This window comes from Mustela putorius, unplaced genomic scaffold (assembly GCF_011764305.1).
Source record: "Mustela putorius furo isolate JIRA1106 unplaced genomic scaffold, ASM1176430v1.1 tig00003983_pilon_pilon_pilon, whole genome shotgun sequence".
NCBI classification, from domain to species: domain Eukaryota; kingdom Metazoa; phylum Chordata; class Mammalia; order Carnivora; family Mustelidae; genus Mustela; species Mustela putorius.
The window spans coordinates 10,339,222-10,356,645 of record NW_025422123.1 but is presented as its reverse complement, the minus strand read 5'-3'; the positions used below and the strand labels follow the sequence as shown (position 1 = coordinate 10,356,645).

General features: G+C 51.6%; 1 protein-coding gene across 1 annotated transcript; it reads left to right on the top strand.

The window, feature by feature from the left end:
• The first annotated feature begins 298 nt into the window (after positions 1-298).
• Positions 299-17,127, top strand: MRPS18A (mitochondrial ribosomal protein S18A). Its single transcript, XM_004739810.3, has 6 exons — positions 299-452; positions 7,949-7,980; positions 10,588-10,695; positions 13,080-13,203; positions 13,429-13,498; positions 16,724-17,127. The coding sequence occupies exons 1-6, from the start codon at positions 341-343 to the stop codon at positions 16,866-16,868; spliced, it is 591 nt and encodes a 196-aa protein (XP_004739867.1). The 5' UTR covers positions 299-340; the 3' UTR covers positions 16,869-17,127.
• The last annotated feature ends 297 nt before the right edge of the window (positions 17,128-17,424 follow it).

The following is a 17,424-nucleotide window of genomic DNA, read 5'->3' as shown; positions in this document are numbered from 1 at the left end:
AGAAAATCCGCATTTGAGTCGAAGAAAAAGTTTTTAAGTAAACAGGGGTGGTATATGTGATTTTTACAAAGGAAGCCTGTGAGGGAACGAAAGCGACCTGACACACTCGGAGGACTGGCAAGACCGGAGCTAGAAAACCTGCGCTAGACCCTCAGAACAAAACACGGGCTTAACACAGAGATCTCTAGGTTTAACCCTAACGGGAGAAAAGAGGGAAATGGAAGCGCAAGAGCATCGGAGCGTGAAGCCCACAACCTCACACTTCCTGCTCACCACTGCGGCTGCGCACACGCCATTCCGGAAGCGGAAGTGCACAAGAGGTCACCGTTTGTTTTTCAAGATGGCGGCCCTCAGTGTGCTCGTGTACCCCTGTAGACGGCTACTCTGGGGGCTCCTTGCTGGCCCGATCGCAACCAGCTGGGCGCGGCTTCCAGCTCGCGGGTTCAGGGAAGGTGAGTCCTGGGTTCCGGCCACCTCCCGAGGCTGAGGAAGAGAGCAGTGGAGGTTGCTTTCTCCAGCCCCCGTGCTCCCCTCCCTCCCTTTCTTTCGCGCGGTTCTGAAACGCGGTAGAGACTAGCGCGCCGGGGATGCTTGAAAGCACTTTCCAGACCTTGATGTTAGTATCTTGACGCTCGGCAGTGTTCTCACTGGTGGGGGCGGGGAAGGACGGGGAAGCCTTGCTTAGTTAGCAGGAGCAGGAAGAAACCCGTCCCGGGATTCAGAAAGCTTTCGGTAGAGGTATGCGTGTTTTAGTTTTGCTTTCCGTATTCTCTTAACTGCCTCCTCCCTTGTTTAAACAAACAAACAAACAAACAAACAAACCTGGACCATGAGGGAAGGACGTGTAGCTATCCTCCCCAGGGCCTCCGTTTCCAGTTTCTCATATGAAAATGCTCTGCTGGCGGCTTTTTCTGCCCCTGCCGCTAGTCTCCCAGAGAGAAAGAAGCTAAGGTGAAGCAGCGACAGATGCTGGATAGTGGTTCTCCTTTTCATTAGTCATAAGCCTGGAAAGGCAGCCTGATTCTAGCCTTGAATTGGGAGCTTACTGAAGGCTAAGTACTGTGCTTCTGACTGTCAGAGGATCCTGGAAAAAGAAAATACAGCCCTTTTCCTGAGAAGTAAGGTTCTAATGAGGTGACATGCATACGCTCCAATAAATGCAAGTGAGGTATTTACATGATTAGCTACAGGGAGATTTGGTTACCAGAAACAGAAACCTAGTTGGAAGTTTTAATGAGGGGAATGTGTCTTGAACAGGCTTATAAGAGGATGAAATCTGACAAGGAGTGAAAAGCTATGTCAGGACATAGCCTTCCTTTGTGCACTGCTAGAAACCAAAATAGATGAGTGATGTGCAAAAGAAGTGACATCGGTATGTTTGTTTTTAAGATTCTGGCATAGTATTGCCCAACGTATCCTTTAAAGCTGAGAGGTGCCCAGAGGAGAAGAACGGTCATTGTTTTTTGTTTTTTTTTAAGATTTTATTTATTTGACAGACAGAGATCACAAGTAGGCAGAGAGGCAGGCAGAAAGAGAGGGGGGAAGTAGGCTCACCGCTGAGCAGAGAGCCCGATGCGGGGCTCGATCCCAGGACCCTGAGATCATGACCTGAGCCGAAGGCAGAGGCTCAACCCTCTGAGCCACCCAGGTGCCCCAAGAACGGTCATTGTTGTCAGAGGGAGCAGAAAAGTCCAAAAAGAAGAACCTATTGAGGAATCCATTGGATTTGTCTCAGAAAGAAAGCTGTTTTAGCTTTCAAACAGCAGTGATAGGGCTCCTGGTAGGCCCAGCCACAACCAGCTGGACTTGGCCTCCATCCAGCAGATACAGGTGAAGTGAGGTCTGGGTCCCAGCTTGGGGAAATCAAAGAGGTATTTCATGAAGAAATGGAAATAGGTATGCTGAAAGAATTTAGATGGAACATGGGGCGCCTGGGTGGCTCAGTGGGTTGGGCTGCTGCCTTCGGCTCGGGTCATGATCTCACAGTCCCGGGATCGAGCCCCGCATCGGGTTCTCTGCTCCGCAGGGAGCCTGCTTCCCTCTCTCTCTCTCTCTCTCTCTGCCTGCCTCTCTGCCTACTTTTGATCTCTGTCTGTCAAATAAATAAATAAAATCTTTTAAAAATAAATAAATAAATAAAAGAATTTAGATGGAACATACACTAGAAAGAACAAAATCTAGATACTGCTTGGTTAATATTAGATAAACTAATCTACTAATAAAGAAAGATAAAAAAAAATCATGCTGATAATAGGAAGGACATGGTAAGATGGTTCATCTGTACCTTGCTGCAAAATAAGCATATACCTGTAACATTTTTGAGGGTCTCTACGAAGTGTCAGGCTCCAATAGCTGTAATTTACATATTCATTGTGAAATTCAGAGTTGAAAACAATTCTTTGCTATGTTCCCAGAGGATGAGCAAGAGGAATAGTTTTTTGCCTATTTGTTTTCAAAAGAGTATTTGAGGTTATAATTTTTTCAGTTGGAGATTTTGTGATATGATGGACTCTATAATCAGATAGGTCTTGGAACCTCTCTCCATAAGTACCTGGGTTGGTAACTCTTCTGTTACTTGCTGTCAGACCTAAAAGCTAACTAATTGAATTGATGTGATCTTACGTGTGGAGGTACTGCCGTGTTCTTTATTCTGCTTGAGAACCACCTGTCTTCAGAGCCTTTAAATGAAAAAAACTTTGTCTTAATATACTACCTGTTATGTGCAAGGCGTAAAATATTACATATATAGTTAATTTTGACTGGTCCCGGCTAGTATATTTGACACCCAAACAGTATTGTACACACAGAATTTAAAGTTGTGGGCAGGAAGCTGGGTGTTTTGCTGAAAATATTCAAGCATCCTACATTTCAGGGTATCAAGTAGCATTACTTAATTTTAGTCAGAGTTGATGAACACCCAGCATTCTGTACTTTTTTTTTTTTTTTTTTTTTTAAGATTTTATTTATTTATTTGGGAGAGAGAATGGGAGAGAGAGAGAGCATGAGAAGAGGGAGAAGCAAACTCCCTGCCAAGCAGGAAGCCCTATGCGGGGACTCAATCTTGGGACTCCAGGAACACTACCTAAGCCAAAGGCAGTCACCCAACCAACTGAGCCACCCAGGTGCCCTGCATTCTGTGCTCTTGCCTGTAGAGACTCTTAGGCTAAAGCAGTGTTCTCCGTTGGGGGCAGTTGTCCCTGTGAACATTTAGAAACGTCTAGAAGCATTTTTGTTGTCACAAGTGGTACTCCTGGCATCTGGTGGGTAGAGGCCCGGGGATGTGTGCAAGATGCCTACCCCCCTCCCCATCAAAGGACCACCTGGCCTGAAATGCCAGTTATGCTGCTATTGAGAAAGCCTAATCAAAAGTTTGATCAGAGGGACACACAAAGGCAAGGAGAGGTGCACGCAGACAAAAATGGAAATCATGCTTTAGTCTGTGGCTGCTGCATGCACTGTGCCAGGCTTTCCACATACATCTATTCCATCTTCTCAACAATCTTTTTAAAGGTGGATATTATTGACATTTTTTCCGCATGAGGAAATCTGGCCCAGAAGAGTTCAGTAGCCACCCGGGATCACCTGCCAGTAAGTGGTGGCATCAGAAGCAGAGCTAGCACTTCTCCCTCTCCACCACTAAGACTGCTGTGGTGCTCCAGGGGAGGGCTGTCCTGTGGTTCTCCCACCTGAAAGATCTCCTCAGTTCACTGGCTGAAGACCATGTAGTGCTTTTTATGGGAAAGATTGTGTTAGATCTCATTCCTGCCTTATCGCTTTTGGGAAGGAAATGTATCTAAAACAAACACATCGGGGTGCCTGGGTGGCTCAGTGGGTTAAGCCGCTGCCTTCGGCTCAGGTCATGATCTCAGGGTCCTGGGATCAAGTCCCGCATCAGGCTCTCTGCTCAGCAGGGAGCCTGCTTCCTCCTCTCTCTCTCTGCCTGCCTCTCTGCCTACTTGTGATCTCTCTCTGTCAAATAAGTAAATAAAATCTTTAAAAAAATAAAAAAAACACAGAAACACATCTGACTCTCTGAATTAACAGGAATCATCCATCAGAAGCTAGTGCAAAGGCTGAAGGGAATTTTCTTCATCTTTTCCAGTTAGCTGAAGGGCTTTCTGGAGGACCTCACATTTCAGACAAGGATGCGCCTGACAGGATGGGAAGCCCTGTAGCTAAAAGCTTTGAGAGGGGAGTGTGTGAGTTGGGGTTTTAAAGACTAAAAAGGACATAGTCCAGAGGAACCTTCTAGTGGAAAAAGCCTGGTGAAACCTGGTGCAGAGGGACATGCCCTCAGAGGTCCAGGGGAAAGAATGGGGTAGGTGATGAGAGAATCAGAGAACTTGTAGTAGAATTGAAGATGAGCATAGGGGAGTGGGGAAGGAGTTTGAAAAAAGTAATCAAGGGCCAGAAGTGCAGCCACTGGTCCCAAACAGATACTCCAATCCCCAGCCCTCCCCCAGGACTTGTGAGTGCTGCCTTTTAGCCATCAGTGGCTCCATTCTGTCCTACTCTGCTTGGGACTTGGTTTGCGTGGATCTTTTCCAAGAAAAGATCAAAAAGAGACCAAGAAGGACTTGGTCTCTGGGCACTTCCTGCAGCAGCGCCCTCCACATCATTCATGGGTCCCCCCTTCCCCTTCACGAAACAGTTGGGTCTTCATACTGCTGCAGTTCACCAAGTCTGTGTTTGTGTGACAATCGAGGTCTTTCTGCGTTCACTGCAGTCTCCCCCCGGCACTGTGTGCGCTAGACTGTTACAGTTCAGCCATCCTGGACCCCATCCTAAGTGAGTATTTACTGAAGTACTCAGAGGGCCTCTTTACGAGGCATGGACTTTTATTGTAGTGAAGTTCCCATACTTGGTTTCGCTCCCTTTTCTCCTCTAGGGCAGAGACTGATGCAGCTCTCCACAGTGTGGGACTAGGCTGTGCTCTCCCTGGGTGCTCAGCAAACACGTTGCCTCACGTGGGACAGATTATTTGACGTGTGCGAGAGAAGTGTCCGTCGTAGAAAATTTGCCCCTAACTCTAGCCCAGAAACTCGTTTCATGTCTTTCCTTCGTCTACTTCATAGTAGCTGTATCTCAGAACACTAGAGCGATTCTACCTTTTTCTAAACCAGGTGTCTGGTACTACCTAAATGTCTTAGTCCAGTTTTTCATGGTTACCCATGTCTTGAGTGGCGAGGAGGCCAGGGGCAAAATGGATCTCAGGTTCTGTTTGGTTTTGACCTATTTTTGTATGCACACTGAAAAGCAATGCTATTTTGATTCCTATCTCCTGTTTTCAGAGGCTTAAAATCTAGGGGTTTCTTGAGGCTCCAGCCAGGCCTCCTGCCTCTGCACTGAGACACCGCCCTGATCACTCTCAGTCTTGTTCTGGGGTCCTTCTTTCTGGTCTGACAGATTGTCTGTAGTAGGTAAGCATCTGCCTGTTGTTTTACCCACGGGCGGGCGTGGGGAAAGATGATTCACAGGCTCAGCGTTGCTGTGTGGGGAGCTAGCGAACAGTGGAGCTGGCCACAGGCTTTGATCTCTTTTCCAGGGGCCAGTGGGATGACTTCAGGGTTTGGTTCTTTGCCGGGAGTGATGTGTGTTTTGTTAGATTTGTTTACCTCATGGTTAGGACCCAAGTGCCTCCACGGAGAGGGAAACCACATGTTTATCTGCTTTGTGTTTCGGGCCTTCGTTCTCCTTCTGGCTAGAGGGGTACCAGGAATGTGTCTCGCCTTTTGTTTCCTCCCGGATTCTTAGAAACTTCACCCTCACCTGTTGATGCTTACTTGGTTGCCTTCCATCCCTCTCCTAGGTTGGGTTTTTGCAAACTTTCTGGGGTGCCCGGAAGCCCGGCTGAGCTGGGGCTCTGCCCACTTCTGTGCCCCCGTGTAGGTACATTGACATATCCCAGGACCATGGCCCCGCAGCTGTGCTGGCCTCCTAACTGAGCACCAGGCTGAGTCTTACCCACATCCCGTTCATGCTCGTCTCTGTGAGGTGACGCATTTTCTTTTACAGGGAGAGAACTAGTTTGTCTTTGAATTGAGCCTCAGGGCCTTTCTGGCCTTCTTGGCTCCTTTGTGTATATCTGGACTTGGAACACTGAGGGGCTCTCAGGTTGGTTGTTTTGGAGTAATGAGGCTTTATGAATGGCCTTGCCCAGAAAACAAATGGGGGACAATTCCAGGCAGTCTGTGTCCAATTAGGTGTTGGTCACAGAGCTCAGTGATCATAGATGCTGCCGAGGGCCTCCAGTTGGGTTCAAATTGCCTCACTTTTTTCTTAGACATTCATTCTCTTTCTTTTTGCTGTTTATTTTTCATTGCAGAAGCAGTATATGTTATTTTTAAAACTTTAGAAAATCCAGGCAGGCATAAAGAACAAAGTAAAAATCATGTACTGCCACCACTGGGAGAAAACTTAGCATTACCGTTTAGGGACACAAGTCTGTATGTGCGCTCATCAGCGTGTTTCCAGGAAAGGGTCCATAACTTTCACTAGATTCTGAACATTAAGGACCTTAGGCTCTTTCTTAAAGACTTCTCTAATTTAGAGAACGAGAGCAAGCATGGAGGGGAGGGGCAGAAGGAGAGAGAAACTCAAGCAGATTCCCCACCACTGGGAGCTAGGCGCAGGCATGGTCTCACAGCCCTGAGATAAAGACCTGAGCCAAAACCAAGAGTCCAACGCTCTATTGACAGAGCCACCCAGGCCCCCCACCCCACCCCACCAACCCCTCCCGCACCCCAGCCTTTGACTCTTTCTAAGCTGTACTACTTCTTGCCTCAGCTGAAGCTGAGTAAAACTAATTGTGGGAACCCAGCTGCTATTTCAGTACGGTGCTGGTATGCTGGTATGAGACAAGTTCGCTACCGGCTCTGCAGACCCGAGTTTTCTGTCGCATTGATTAGCAGTCAGAAGTGACCAGTATTTCGTGGTCTTGGTGCAAGCTAGCGTTGACAGCCTCTGCTGCGTGCTGGTTCCCACACACTGACGGCAGCGGCTCCCCTCTTTCTGAAGTAACTAGAGAACAAGGGGGACTCTCTAAGAACTTTGTGTGATTACATTCTCCAAGCATGTGCCATTGGCTTGGTTCTTCCTTGGAATATTATTGAAGTTGTCATTCTTCCCCTTGGTTGAGTAAGCTAGGATATACATACAGCCTGAGGGATGTGTGTGACTTTACTATCCTGCCCTTGAGGTCTCTCCTGGGTAGGGCGCTGAGGGAGCCCCCCTCTGTTTGTAGTTGCCCTGCTTTCCTGAAAACTAGCCTGGGCCAACATCTGCAGGCCCTTGTCCGCCACCCCTGTCACCACTCGCTCCCAGGGACAGCTCAGTGCAACCTTGCAGGGAAGGCGTGGAGAATGGCTGAGGATTTAACCCTCATAGCTTCCTCTCAGAGCTTTAGCATGGCTTCCCTGGCCAACTTGTGCGAGTGAGCTTGTCTTACCCCTTATCAGGCCTGGGCCTCTGGAGCACAGTCCTGATTCCGGCATGTGACGTTGTTCAGGGTCAGAAGCCATGTTTGTCTGATTCTCGTCATGAAAGGACATGCGCAGTAGGTACTTCTGAAGGTCTTTTAGATGCTTCTGCCCCCACCCGGCCCAACTCTGAGGTCATTACTGCCAGCCACGGGAGGGCCAGATCTTGCCAATTCCCTTGGTTTAGGACCAGGATGAATCTCGGCTTAGAAAGAAAAACAGTGTGGAGACCCTTAATCCCAAAGAGATGGTATTACCTGGGCATCTGGGCTTGCCCCGACCCAGCCTCAAGGGCAGAGAGCCTTGGCACTCAGAGATGAACCCTGCACGCTTTCTTTCCCAGGTGGGGACCGTGGGAGAGTGCTGACCGAAGGCTCCGATTTTCTGCATTTGTAGAATTTGAGCTGTTATTTGAAACTCCCTGTTCCTTATTAAATGGCTGACCTGATTTTTCCCCTTTATCTCTGTAGTGGTGGAGATCCAAGAAGGCAAGACGACTATAGTAAGTATCATCGAATTGGCCACTTACAGCCTCTTTAATGCTTGGAGCTGCCTGGGAGAGGGGGAGGGAGGAAGGGAGGCTAGTCCAAACTGGACTCCTGGCGTCAGGGGCAGCTCCCTCTGTCACCATAAATCCACAGTCTTTAACGTTTTTCAAGCTGTGCTGTCATGTGGTTGAATCAGGAACAATCATTGTGCCTGGACTGCGGCATCCATTGTTGGATCACAGTGGCCTTTCGTATGATAAGGTCTCAGAGGTCTTTGCTGATATGTCCTTTGCTGGGGATGAATCAGTTTTCCAAAGGGGAAGCCAAGGCAGTGGTGAGACAGAGCCCAAGTAAGTTGACCCGTGGCCAGAAGCCTGAATCTCAGCTCCTTTCTTGCCTGCCTAGAAAGACCAAGCTACTCCTTAAGGGATACCATTCAAAGGTGATACTCTCTGGGCCCTGGGCTTACTAGCCACACCCCGCCTTGTCTGTTGGTTAAAAAGCTAGAACCATTCTTCATCCACCTACTTCCCCCTTTCCCTGGTCAGGCCCATCTCACCTCCCTTTCCCGGGGAGTCATGGGGCCTAGATTATCCTATAATCCCTAAAAGACAACGTTTTCACACGGCCTTCCATGCTTGCAAGTAATCTCAGCCACTCCACAGAGCTCCCAGAAGCCTCCATAACTTCCATGTCAGTCAGGGGTTTAACCCCTCTGGCAGCCAGCCAAGCTCAGTCCTTCCCAAAGCAGTCTTACCCCAGGATGAGCCCTTAGGGTTTTCTCTTTGGGTCCTCCTCAGAGTACTCCTCAGCCTTTTCACTGCTTAGCCTCAAAACAGTTCTTTTTAGGGGGCCCCCAACCCTTTGGGCTCCTCTTTTGATTCCCTTATTGAAAGCCAAAACAAGCATTCACCCGAGGAACTCCATGCTGGGGGAGAGAAATAGATCTGGCTTTTGAGTATAGAGTATTTCTCATGTGGGGCATCAATCTGCTATTTACAAAATGAACATGGAGATGTCGTGGCACCGTGAGACCCATTGGGAGGAGGGAAGCCCATCCATGCCTCCGTGGAGAGCCACCACCACAGCTAACTGGGCATTGCTCACTTTCTGGGGTCTCACTTTTTTCATCTGTAACATAAGGTCTTGAATTCTCCCTCACAAGGTCTTAGGGATGCGATGAGGTGATACGTTTGAGCCGTTATTAGCACAAAGCCAGGCACAGGGGAGTCAGTAAATGTTCACCCTCCCCCTGCTAAGCCCACTGTAACCCCCTCCCAAGACCCAACCTGCACCTCCACATTTTCCCTAGTGCACTTCTCCGTTTCTGGTATGGCTGCAGTGGCCTTGGCAGAAAGTCAGGTAGCAATGCCCTGCACAGCCCCCTTTCCCTTTTCCCAGTTTCTGCCCCAGGAGACAGTATTGCTTCCCTCCCAAAGCCTCAGACCTCTCCTCACTTCCCTCTCATAATCCACGGCTTCAATCAGCAAGGCTTTCTGCACTCCCCCTCTTGTAATTAGAGCTGCCTCCCAGATCATTGGCTTATGGCACTTGGTAATTCCAAGGCTGTGTCACAGGATACAGCAGCAGTGGCAGAGGTCACTGCACACGTGGCCTCAGCAGGATTTGAACGGTGACATCCAAAATGATAAAAGCAAGGAGGCGGGCAGGGGAATAGATCTTCCCATGTGTGTTTCGAAAAGAGAGAGGAAGGCAGCAAGAGTGCGCGTGGTCCCCATTTGTAAAGGCACAGAGCGGGCTCTCTGCCTCGGCGCTGGTGGCATTTGGGGCTGGCTAGGACTTTGTCATGGGGGTTGTCCTGGACCTGGCAGCATGGTTACCAGCTTCCCGGCTAGATGTCCCGAGCACCCCAGGCCCCGGCTGTGACAGTCAGAAATGTTTCCAACATTGTCCAGTGTCCCCTGGGGCACCTGGTTGAGAACTGCCAGCAGACTTGCCTCTGTTGGATGAAGCTGGAGGGCAGTTTCCTCTGAGAAGGATACGATGTGTGGGGTGGGAGGGAGACTTCTTTTTTTTTTTTTTTAAGATTTTATTTATTTGACAGAGAGAGATCAGAAGTAGATAGAGAGGCAGACGCGGGGTGGGGGAGCAGGAACCCTGCTGAGCAGAGAGCCTAATGTGGGGCTCGATCCCAGGACCCTGGGATCATGATCCGAGCCAAAGGCAGAGGCTTTAACCCACTGAGCCACCCAGGTGCCCCGGGAGACTTCCTTTTAACTGTGTACCCCTCCACGGTTTGAAACTTTTTACCATGTGCGTGTATCACTTTTTCCAGAGAGGGAAGCATAACGTTCTGGTGTTTTGTTTCAGTGAAGAAAAGGTAGCATTTGGCTGACAGAACCAACCCCTCCCTCTTGCCCCCAGCATTGTCTACTGGCCTCTAAGCTCGTGTGCCACTAGATCACATCTCCATGGCCCGCCAAGGTCCAGTATGCAGCAGCTGCAGAACCAGCGCCACTGCTGAGGTGGAAAGACCTATTAGCTACTCCCATGAGGCACCCAGAGAGGCGCTTCCCTGACATCTCAACATTTGGGGGGTTGCTCAAGGATCTGAGGCTCCACATGCCCTCTCCCTCACTGGCTCTTTCTCTTCCTCCTAGGTTGAAGGCCGGTTAACAGGGACTCCCAAGGAAAGCCCAAACCCCCCTAACCCCTCTGGCCAGTGCCCCATCTGCCGGTGGAACCTGAAGCACAAGTATGGCTACGAGGTGAGCTGAGCTGTGCACAGACCCCAGCTCTGCGTGCCGTGGGGGTCGCGGTTGCTGGTTCGCTTCAGTGGCATCCCCAGCCCCAGCCACTGCTGCATCTCGTTTTGCCACCAAAGACGGTGGCTCTCAACCCCGGCTACCCCTAGGGAGCTTTAAAATCATACTCAGGCCCCACCCGCAAACGTGGACTACATTTGGTCTGGGTGGAGCCTGGCCATGGTTAGTTTTGAAAGCTCCCCAGGTGATTCTACAGTGTCATCAGGGTTGAAGAGTCACTAATTTAGGTCATCGGCTGGTTGCATGCAGTTCAGACCACCAGGGCCCTGTAACCCTGTGTGTTTCCAACAGATGGAATCAGGCTCTGGATTTGACTTTCCTCCTCTTTTAGGGAGGGTGTATTCAGGGAGTCCTCACTATGATCTGGGGATACATTACTGTCTCCGTCCGTACTGGAGCTACAGAGACCCCTGGTGGCTCCAGCTCCTCTAGAGCCATTCTCTCCATGGAAAGATGATGGTGCTGAATAAGAATGGGTGACACTGTGTGCAGGCTCCAGGTCAGGCCCTGGGGTGTGCCAGGCCTTCCTTCACTTGGTTTTCACAATAGCCCTATGAAGTAGTTCCTTTTTTTGTCCTTGGTTTCTGGACAAGGAACTTAGAGGTATGGAAAAGTTGATGAACTTGCCTCAGGTCCCCCAGCTAGTATCAGAGCCAGACCATAAACTCGGGTACAAAACCCAGGCGGAGCCTACTATCTTGACGACCACTGTCCATTGTTTCTAGAAACGGCGGGCTTGGGGGAATGACGCAGCCCTGGAGAAACCCATACTTATCCTTCAGGGTTCTGTTGGTGACATTAAGCACCCTATTTTTAGGTTTCAGGTGATGCAGGCTCTGGGCCAATTTGACCTGCAAGTTGTTGCTGTACCGCTCCGTGCAATGGGATGGCTAAGGGCACAGATCCCGGTCAGGTGGTGAGAGCAGGAGAGGCCACATGCCCATGGGATCCGAACAGAATGACCCAACTAATCTCCAGGGCTGGGAGCCTTGGCTCCGGGCCACCCAGCGGGGAGGGGGCGCGCTCCTTCCACTCCGCTCCCAGCCCTTCTGCTCATGGCTGCCCAGAGTAATAGGAAACCTGCAGACCACGGAGCAGTGTTCACAACTTCTTGTAACGTAGAAGGTAGTGGGGTTGTGGCTGTAAACTTAGAATTCCAGCTGAAGATGGGGTAGTGAAGTCCACACCTGCCTAACCACTGTGGGGCACTCTTTCTACCAGCCGTTTCCAGGAAATGGACTTGGCTCTGTTTACCCAGCAGACGAAATCCAATCCCCTCCGAGGTAAAGGCTAAAGTTGTTTTCCTTTTACCCCTTCCCACTCAGGACACCATTAGCCAGAGCCGCACAAAGCTGTCAGCTTGCTTGGCAGCCTCTGGTGGGGGGCTGGGGCTGCGGGCTCAGTTTATTAGTCCTGGATAATCCAGTCCAAGTTCTTTTCACCAGATTCTAAAGATTACAGGGGTGGGAATTGGGGGCCCAGGTCCCTCAGGAGCTGCCCAGTGATTAAAACAAATCTGTGGCTCTACAGCGAGACGCCTGCCAGAGCAGCAGATCGGTTTGTGGAACAGGCCTGCGAAGTTGGGCACGGCAGGCCCCTCGGTGGGCAGGGCCCCCATCTCCTCGGAGAAGCAGTGGCTTTTATTAACCCCCTCAGCCACCCAGTGAAAGGTAGAGGGGGAGGTGGTCTCTTGGTTTGATTTTTTACTGTTTCTCCTTGTGTCCTTGCCTTGTCCAAAGTAGTCTGGTGGTCCAAAGGAAGCCCAAGAATCCATTCACATCTGGCCACAGGGGCCTTCAAGGATGTGGCTCTTTAACTTCACCACCGATCCTTTCCCCCCCAGCTCTTGTGCTGCCTAGCGCTTGTAGGGGAACTGAGTTGGTGGGTCTGTGTATGTGTGTTCCAGCCTGTAGCCTATAGGCTATGGGGGTAGAGATGTGCTGGTTTCTCCCCCTTGAGTGGAAATCTATGACACACTTCCAAGGAGACTAACAGACCTTTCATTACCTGGAGAGATGCTGCCTGGGCTCCTAAGAGGAACACTTCTTGAGGAGTATCTGTTCTCTAATCTCTCAGAGATTCTCATGGAGGTGCTAGAAGCCCCTGGGGTTGGGAAATCTTACCAACTTGGGATTGCAGTTGTGTTAGGGTAAAGGCAGACCAGTATGCAAAGGCTCTGGAGGGGGTGGTCTATGGTGGGTTCCCTAGGTGGGCATCAGCCCCTTTGGGTTATGGGGTAGGATGGCCTCTGATGTAGTCCGCGAGGCCCTGGTGCCCTGTATCCAGTGCCTGCCGGCTGGCTAACTACAGTTTTCCATTTCCCCTAGGATGTTCTGCTGCTCAGTCAGTTCATCCGGCCCTTGGGGGGCATGCTACCTCGGAGGATCACAGGCTTGTGCCTGGAAGAGCACCGCAAGATTGAGGAGTGTGTGAAAATGGCACACCGAGCAGGTAGAAGGCCCTCTCAGGGCAAAGAGGCGGGCAGAGGGCTATGGGCGCCATCCCCCCAACCCACCCCTTGCCAGCTGCCCCTCTTGGAAGAGATAGGGACATCCAGAGTCTTTGCTGAACTCACCCCCCAGTGCCAACCTCCCATGCGCCCTTGGGCTTTCCTTTCTGCCCCCGAGAACTGCAGAGCTGCAGGACCATCCCACATGTGCTCTCGTCTCCACTCAGGTCTGTTCCCAAATCACAGGCCTCGGCTTCCTGAAGGATTTGTTCCGAAGAGCAAACCCCAACTCAACCGGTAAGCAAAGCCGGGCGTCACCCCCCGGAGCACCCTGCAGGCCCTCAGCTCTCACTGTACTCTGTCCACAGGGGATGCCATTTCCTAGAGCTCATCCCACAGCTCAGGAAGGCTAGAGTGCTCCCTTGGCTGTCTGTTCCATCCCTCCTCACGTGAGCATCCACCCCCTTCAGCCCCAGCACTGCTGTGGGGGATCCTGGGTACACTTCTGTGGCCTCCCCTGCTGGCCTCAGCCTTGCTCCTCTTCCCATCCCAGCTGGGCACTTCGCACAGGGGCAGGGAGGGTAAGAAGGTCTGCCGGCTGGGTATTAGAATGTGCTAATCCCCTGTTTATGACATCATACTGGGTTACTATGGGAATGTCAGAGCACTTCTACAAACTTCTCAGTATCCCAGCAGTGGGGTTATTAAAGGGCAGAGTGAGGCCTGAGAAAGGGGAGGGCTCTTTGGGGTGCAGCCACTGTGTATCGCTATGCCCGTTGTGCACTGTGGAACTTCAGCCTCCGTGTCACTCCCTAGGGTCATGCATTTAACTTGTATAGCTGCCCAGGGCAGACTGGGAGGTTCTGGGCTTTTGTAGAACAGAGGAACACCCTCAGACCCTGGAATCAGTCAGTCTGCCTTCTAGCTGAGGCAGTGGGGCCCCCTCTGGTATAGGAGCAGATTCCTGTCTTACCCTCAAAACAGCCATTCTATGGTGAGCTCCCACCCCTTTCTCTGACATGACTACACTCACGTCCTCCCAGATCTGCAGTAGCCCCTGCTCAAGAGTAGATCCAGGTCTAGAAAATCGATTCTGGTCTTTTCTTTTTGTTTGCCCTGTCAATGCCCCTCCCTCTTCCTTCGGTCCAGCTGCTACTATAAGTGCTCTCTGGAGGAGACCAAAGATGGTTGAAGTAAAGCAAGACACCCATCCATAGCCAACCTCCAAGGCTGATACCCGACAGAATGCAGGCGCGGAGGGTCGGAGGCCAGGCGACTTCAGCTCCGGGTGGCTGGACTGGGGGCACAGTCCAGAGCTGGGTCTTCACTGACACCTCAGCAGTGCCCTGGCCTCATGCCCATCTCCACCTGTACCTCCCACATGGCTAGCTGGGCCATCCGCCAGCAGCCCTGGTGAGGCAAGACATATTAACCTCTTCCTGTCTTTCCCACTTGTGCTCTGGACCATTTGGGAGTTGAGCCCACCCTCCTGTCTGACTTGTAAAGAGACAGCAGCCTGCCTAAGGACACAATCCATCCTGCCCTCAAGCCTTTGAAGCAAGGCCAGGCTCCCTCCCATATATCCGGTGTCCTTTAACGTGACACAGGATTGATGATGTGTGGGGGCTCTTGGGTTGCAAAAGGCCACTCTAGGGGGAGGGGGAGTCCTGGCTAGGAGGAGCGTGATACTCTTGCAACAAGGGACTTGATGATTCCATCCAGAGGGCCTTGAGCTGCCTCGGACTGGCCCAGACCCTGCTGGGCCCTAAGGAGCCATGCTTCCTCCTTCTCCTGCCCCTTCAGGAGAGGTACGAAGGAACCTTGGTTTTTCCTAGAGCTGGAGTGTTCCCCAGAGAGCTAACTAGAGGCCACTCAGGCCACGCACCACCACCACCACCCCACTGTCAGCAGCTATTCCATGTGGCACAGGCATCAGGCCCGGGGCTAGCTGAAGCCTAGCATCCCTCCACTTTCTCCAGGGCAGGGGGAATATGGCTTGAGGGCAGCATCTCTGGACAAGCTGGTCAGCCTCAGGCCCTCCCGGGGTCCGTAATCTCATTGCACATTCCTTTTAGGGAGCCTGCTCCCACACTCCCATTACTTCCTCCCCACTCCCTCTGAAAACTGGGAGATGCTGACTCCGGGACCTGCCAGGTGTTCCCCTCCCTTCACCTTTTCTGTTGTCCCAGCACCACCAACCAGAGAAAAGCCAGCCATAGGCCCCACCCAGTGCACAGAGGCCTTCCTATTGGGGACACTGACATTAATGTTACACGTGGAGAGTCATGTGTCCATCCCACCTCCCCGCCGCCGCCGTCCACATCACACTTGAAGTGTAGGGCAGCACTTCACACAGCTTTTTACTTTCTTCAGAGCTGTTCCCTTTGCACAGGGCTAAGAGTAGGAAACCAAGGTCCAGGGAAGGGGAGCTCAGTTGAAATGTGTGAATCAGTACTTTTTTTTTTTTTTTTAAAGATTTTTATTTATCCATTTGACAGAGAGAAATCACAAGTAGACAGAGAGGCAGGCAGAGAGAGAGAGAGGGAAGCAGGCACCCTCTGAGCAGAGAGCCTGATGCGGGACTCGATCCCAGGACCCTGAGATCATGACCTGAGCTGAAGGCAGCGGCTCAACCCACTGAGCCACCCAGGCGCCCCAGTAGTCTTTTTTTGTTGTTGTTGTTTTATCTAAAAATTCTCAACCAAGGTGTTTAATTTTTTAAATGATAAAGTTTCTCATGTGAGGGTCTCTAGCGGCAGCTGGGTTGAACCCCAGCCCAGAGTGGAGGCCAGGGAGGAGCCTGGCTTTGCCATGGCTAAACTTTCAGGATGAAGGGTGGGCCTCTCTGGACTGGATCCAAGTTTCAATTCTGGATGGAGTAAACCCCAGTCACAGCCGGCATGAGCCACTTTTCCGGGAACTGTCAGGGCCCTGGCCATCCCCAAAGGAGGCCAAAGGACTGTGGGCGGCAGCCATCTTTCCCCAACCCCCTCCTGCTTATGTGAACCTTCCCGGGCTAGGTCCGTACCACAGGCCCTCACCCTTGGCTCCCATTATGAGGGTGAGGGGCAGGGGTCCTACATCAGTGATGGCCACCCAGGGGAGCTCCTGGAAGGCCAGAGTGGCAGAGTGAGCCAAGTAGGGAAGAGGAAAGGATCTCTCCAGGCCTTACATCAGCCTCTCCTCTCCCCATGACTGAGGCCAGAGAGGAATGATCTGCTTTCTGGACAGCCTCTTCCTCTGCCTCCTCCCCCAGCAAGTATACACACAAAAATTGACAACTCATAAAGATCAAGGAAGCGCATGGCCCTGGGCTGCCTGACCCTGGCCACACACGCTTGCGGCAGCAGGAGCCCAGCCCATCTGTTTACGGCACACTTAGCCGTTGCTCCCAGGAAAAGTCCCTGCTCCACGAGAAGGGAAACTGGTGAAAGGCTTTGGCCTGAGGAGATATGACCCACCGTCCCAGCTCCAGCGTGGGCCCCCATCTCTCCCAGCCACATCATTGCTCTCCCTCCACAGGTACCTGACCCGCTGGTCTCCCCGCTCTGTCAAGCCCATCTATAATAAAGGCCACCGCTGGAACAAAGTGCGTATGGCTGTGGGGTCACCCCTCCTGAAAGACAACGTCTCCTACTCAGGAAGGCCTCTGGTGTTATATCACTGACTGGGCTCTCTGCAAACATGACCAGAGCTCCCACACTCCAGCTCTGTTGCACCACGGCGGCCCAGCTTCTCCAGCAGGCGTGGCAGACGCAGGAGGCAGTGGGACCGACTTCAGTGCCCTCAGCCTGCCTGACAGCAGCACTGGGAAGGTGGTTGGGTCCCTGAGCAGCAGCTGTGGTCTGATGACTGCCTTGGGCAGCGCTTCGTGCTGGGGCATAGGAACTCTCCCCAAAAGAATGTCATAAACCAGGTTCATGGACTGTGCTGGTCGGTGTGTACTTACTGCCTGAGAAGTGCAGGAGGCTTGAGCCCCTTTCTAGCCAGTTCTTGAGCACTGAGTCACTCAGCTTGGGATAGGCCGCATGAATGCCACCAGAGGAAGTTTCTGGGCCAAGTGGGTTCCCATGCCCTGTGTTGACAGCCGTCAGCCATTGGCTCGAGGGCTGTGAGGAGGTGAGTTGGGTTGCCTTCCTCAGAGGACTCCCAGCCATCCGCTCCTCCCCCAGCCCTTTCCACCCACTGCCATCTCTCTCAGGAGCACATTGGAATTCCACCGC

What these genes read in the sequence shown, in the direction of transcription:
- MRPS18A (XM_004739810.3), top strand. Translation starts at nt 341, where the DNA reads ATGGCGGCCCTCAGTGTGCTCGTGTACCCCTGTAGACGGCTACTCTGG. An exon ending in AGCACAAGTATGGCTACGAG is followed by an intron (nt 10,696 to 13,079) that starts GTGAGCTGAGCT and finishes CATTTCCCCTAG; the next exon opens with GATGTTCTGCTGCTCAGTCA. An exon ending in AGCAAACCCCAACTCAACCG is followed by an intron (nt 13,499 to 16,723) that starts GTAAGCAAAGCC and finishes CTCCCTCCACAG; the next exon opens with GTACCTGACCCGCTGGTCTC.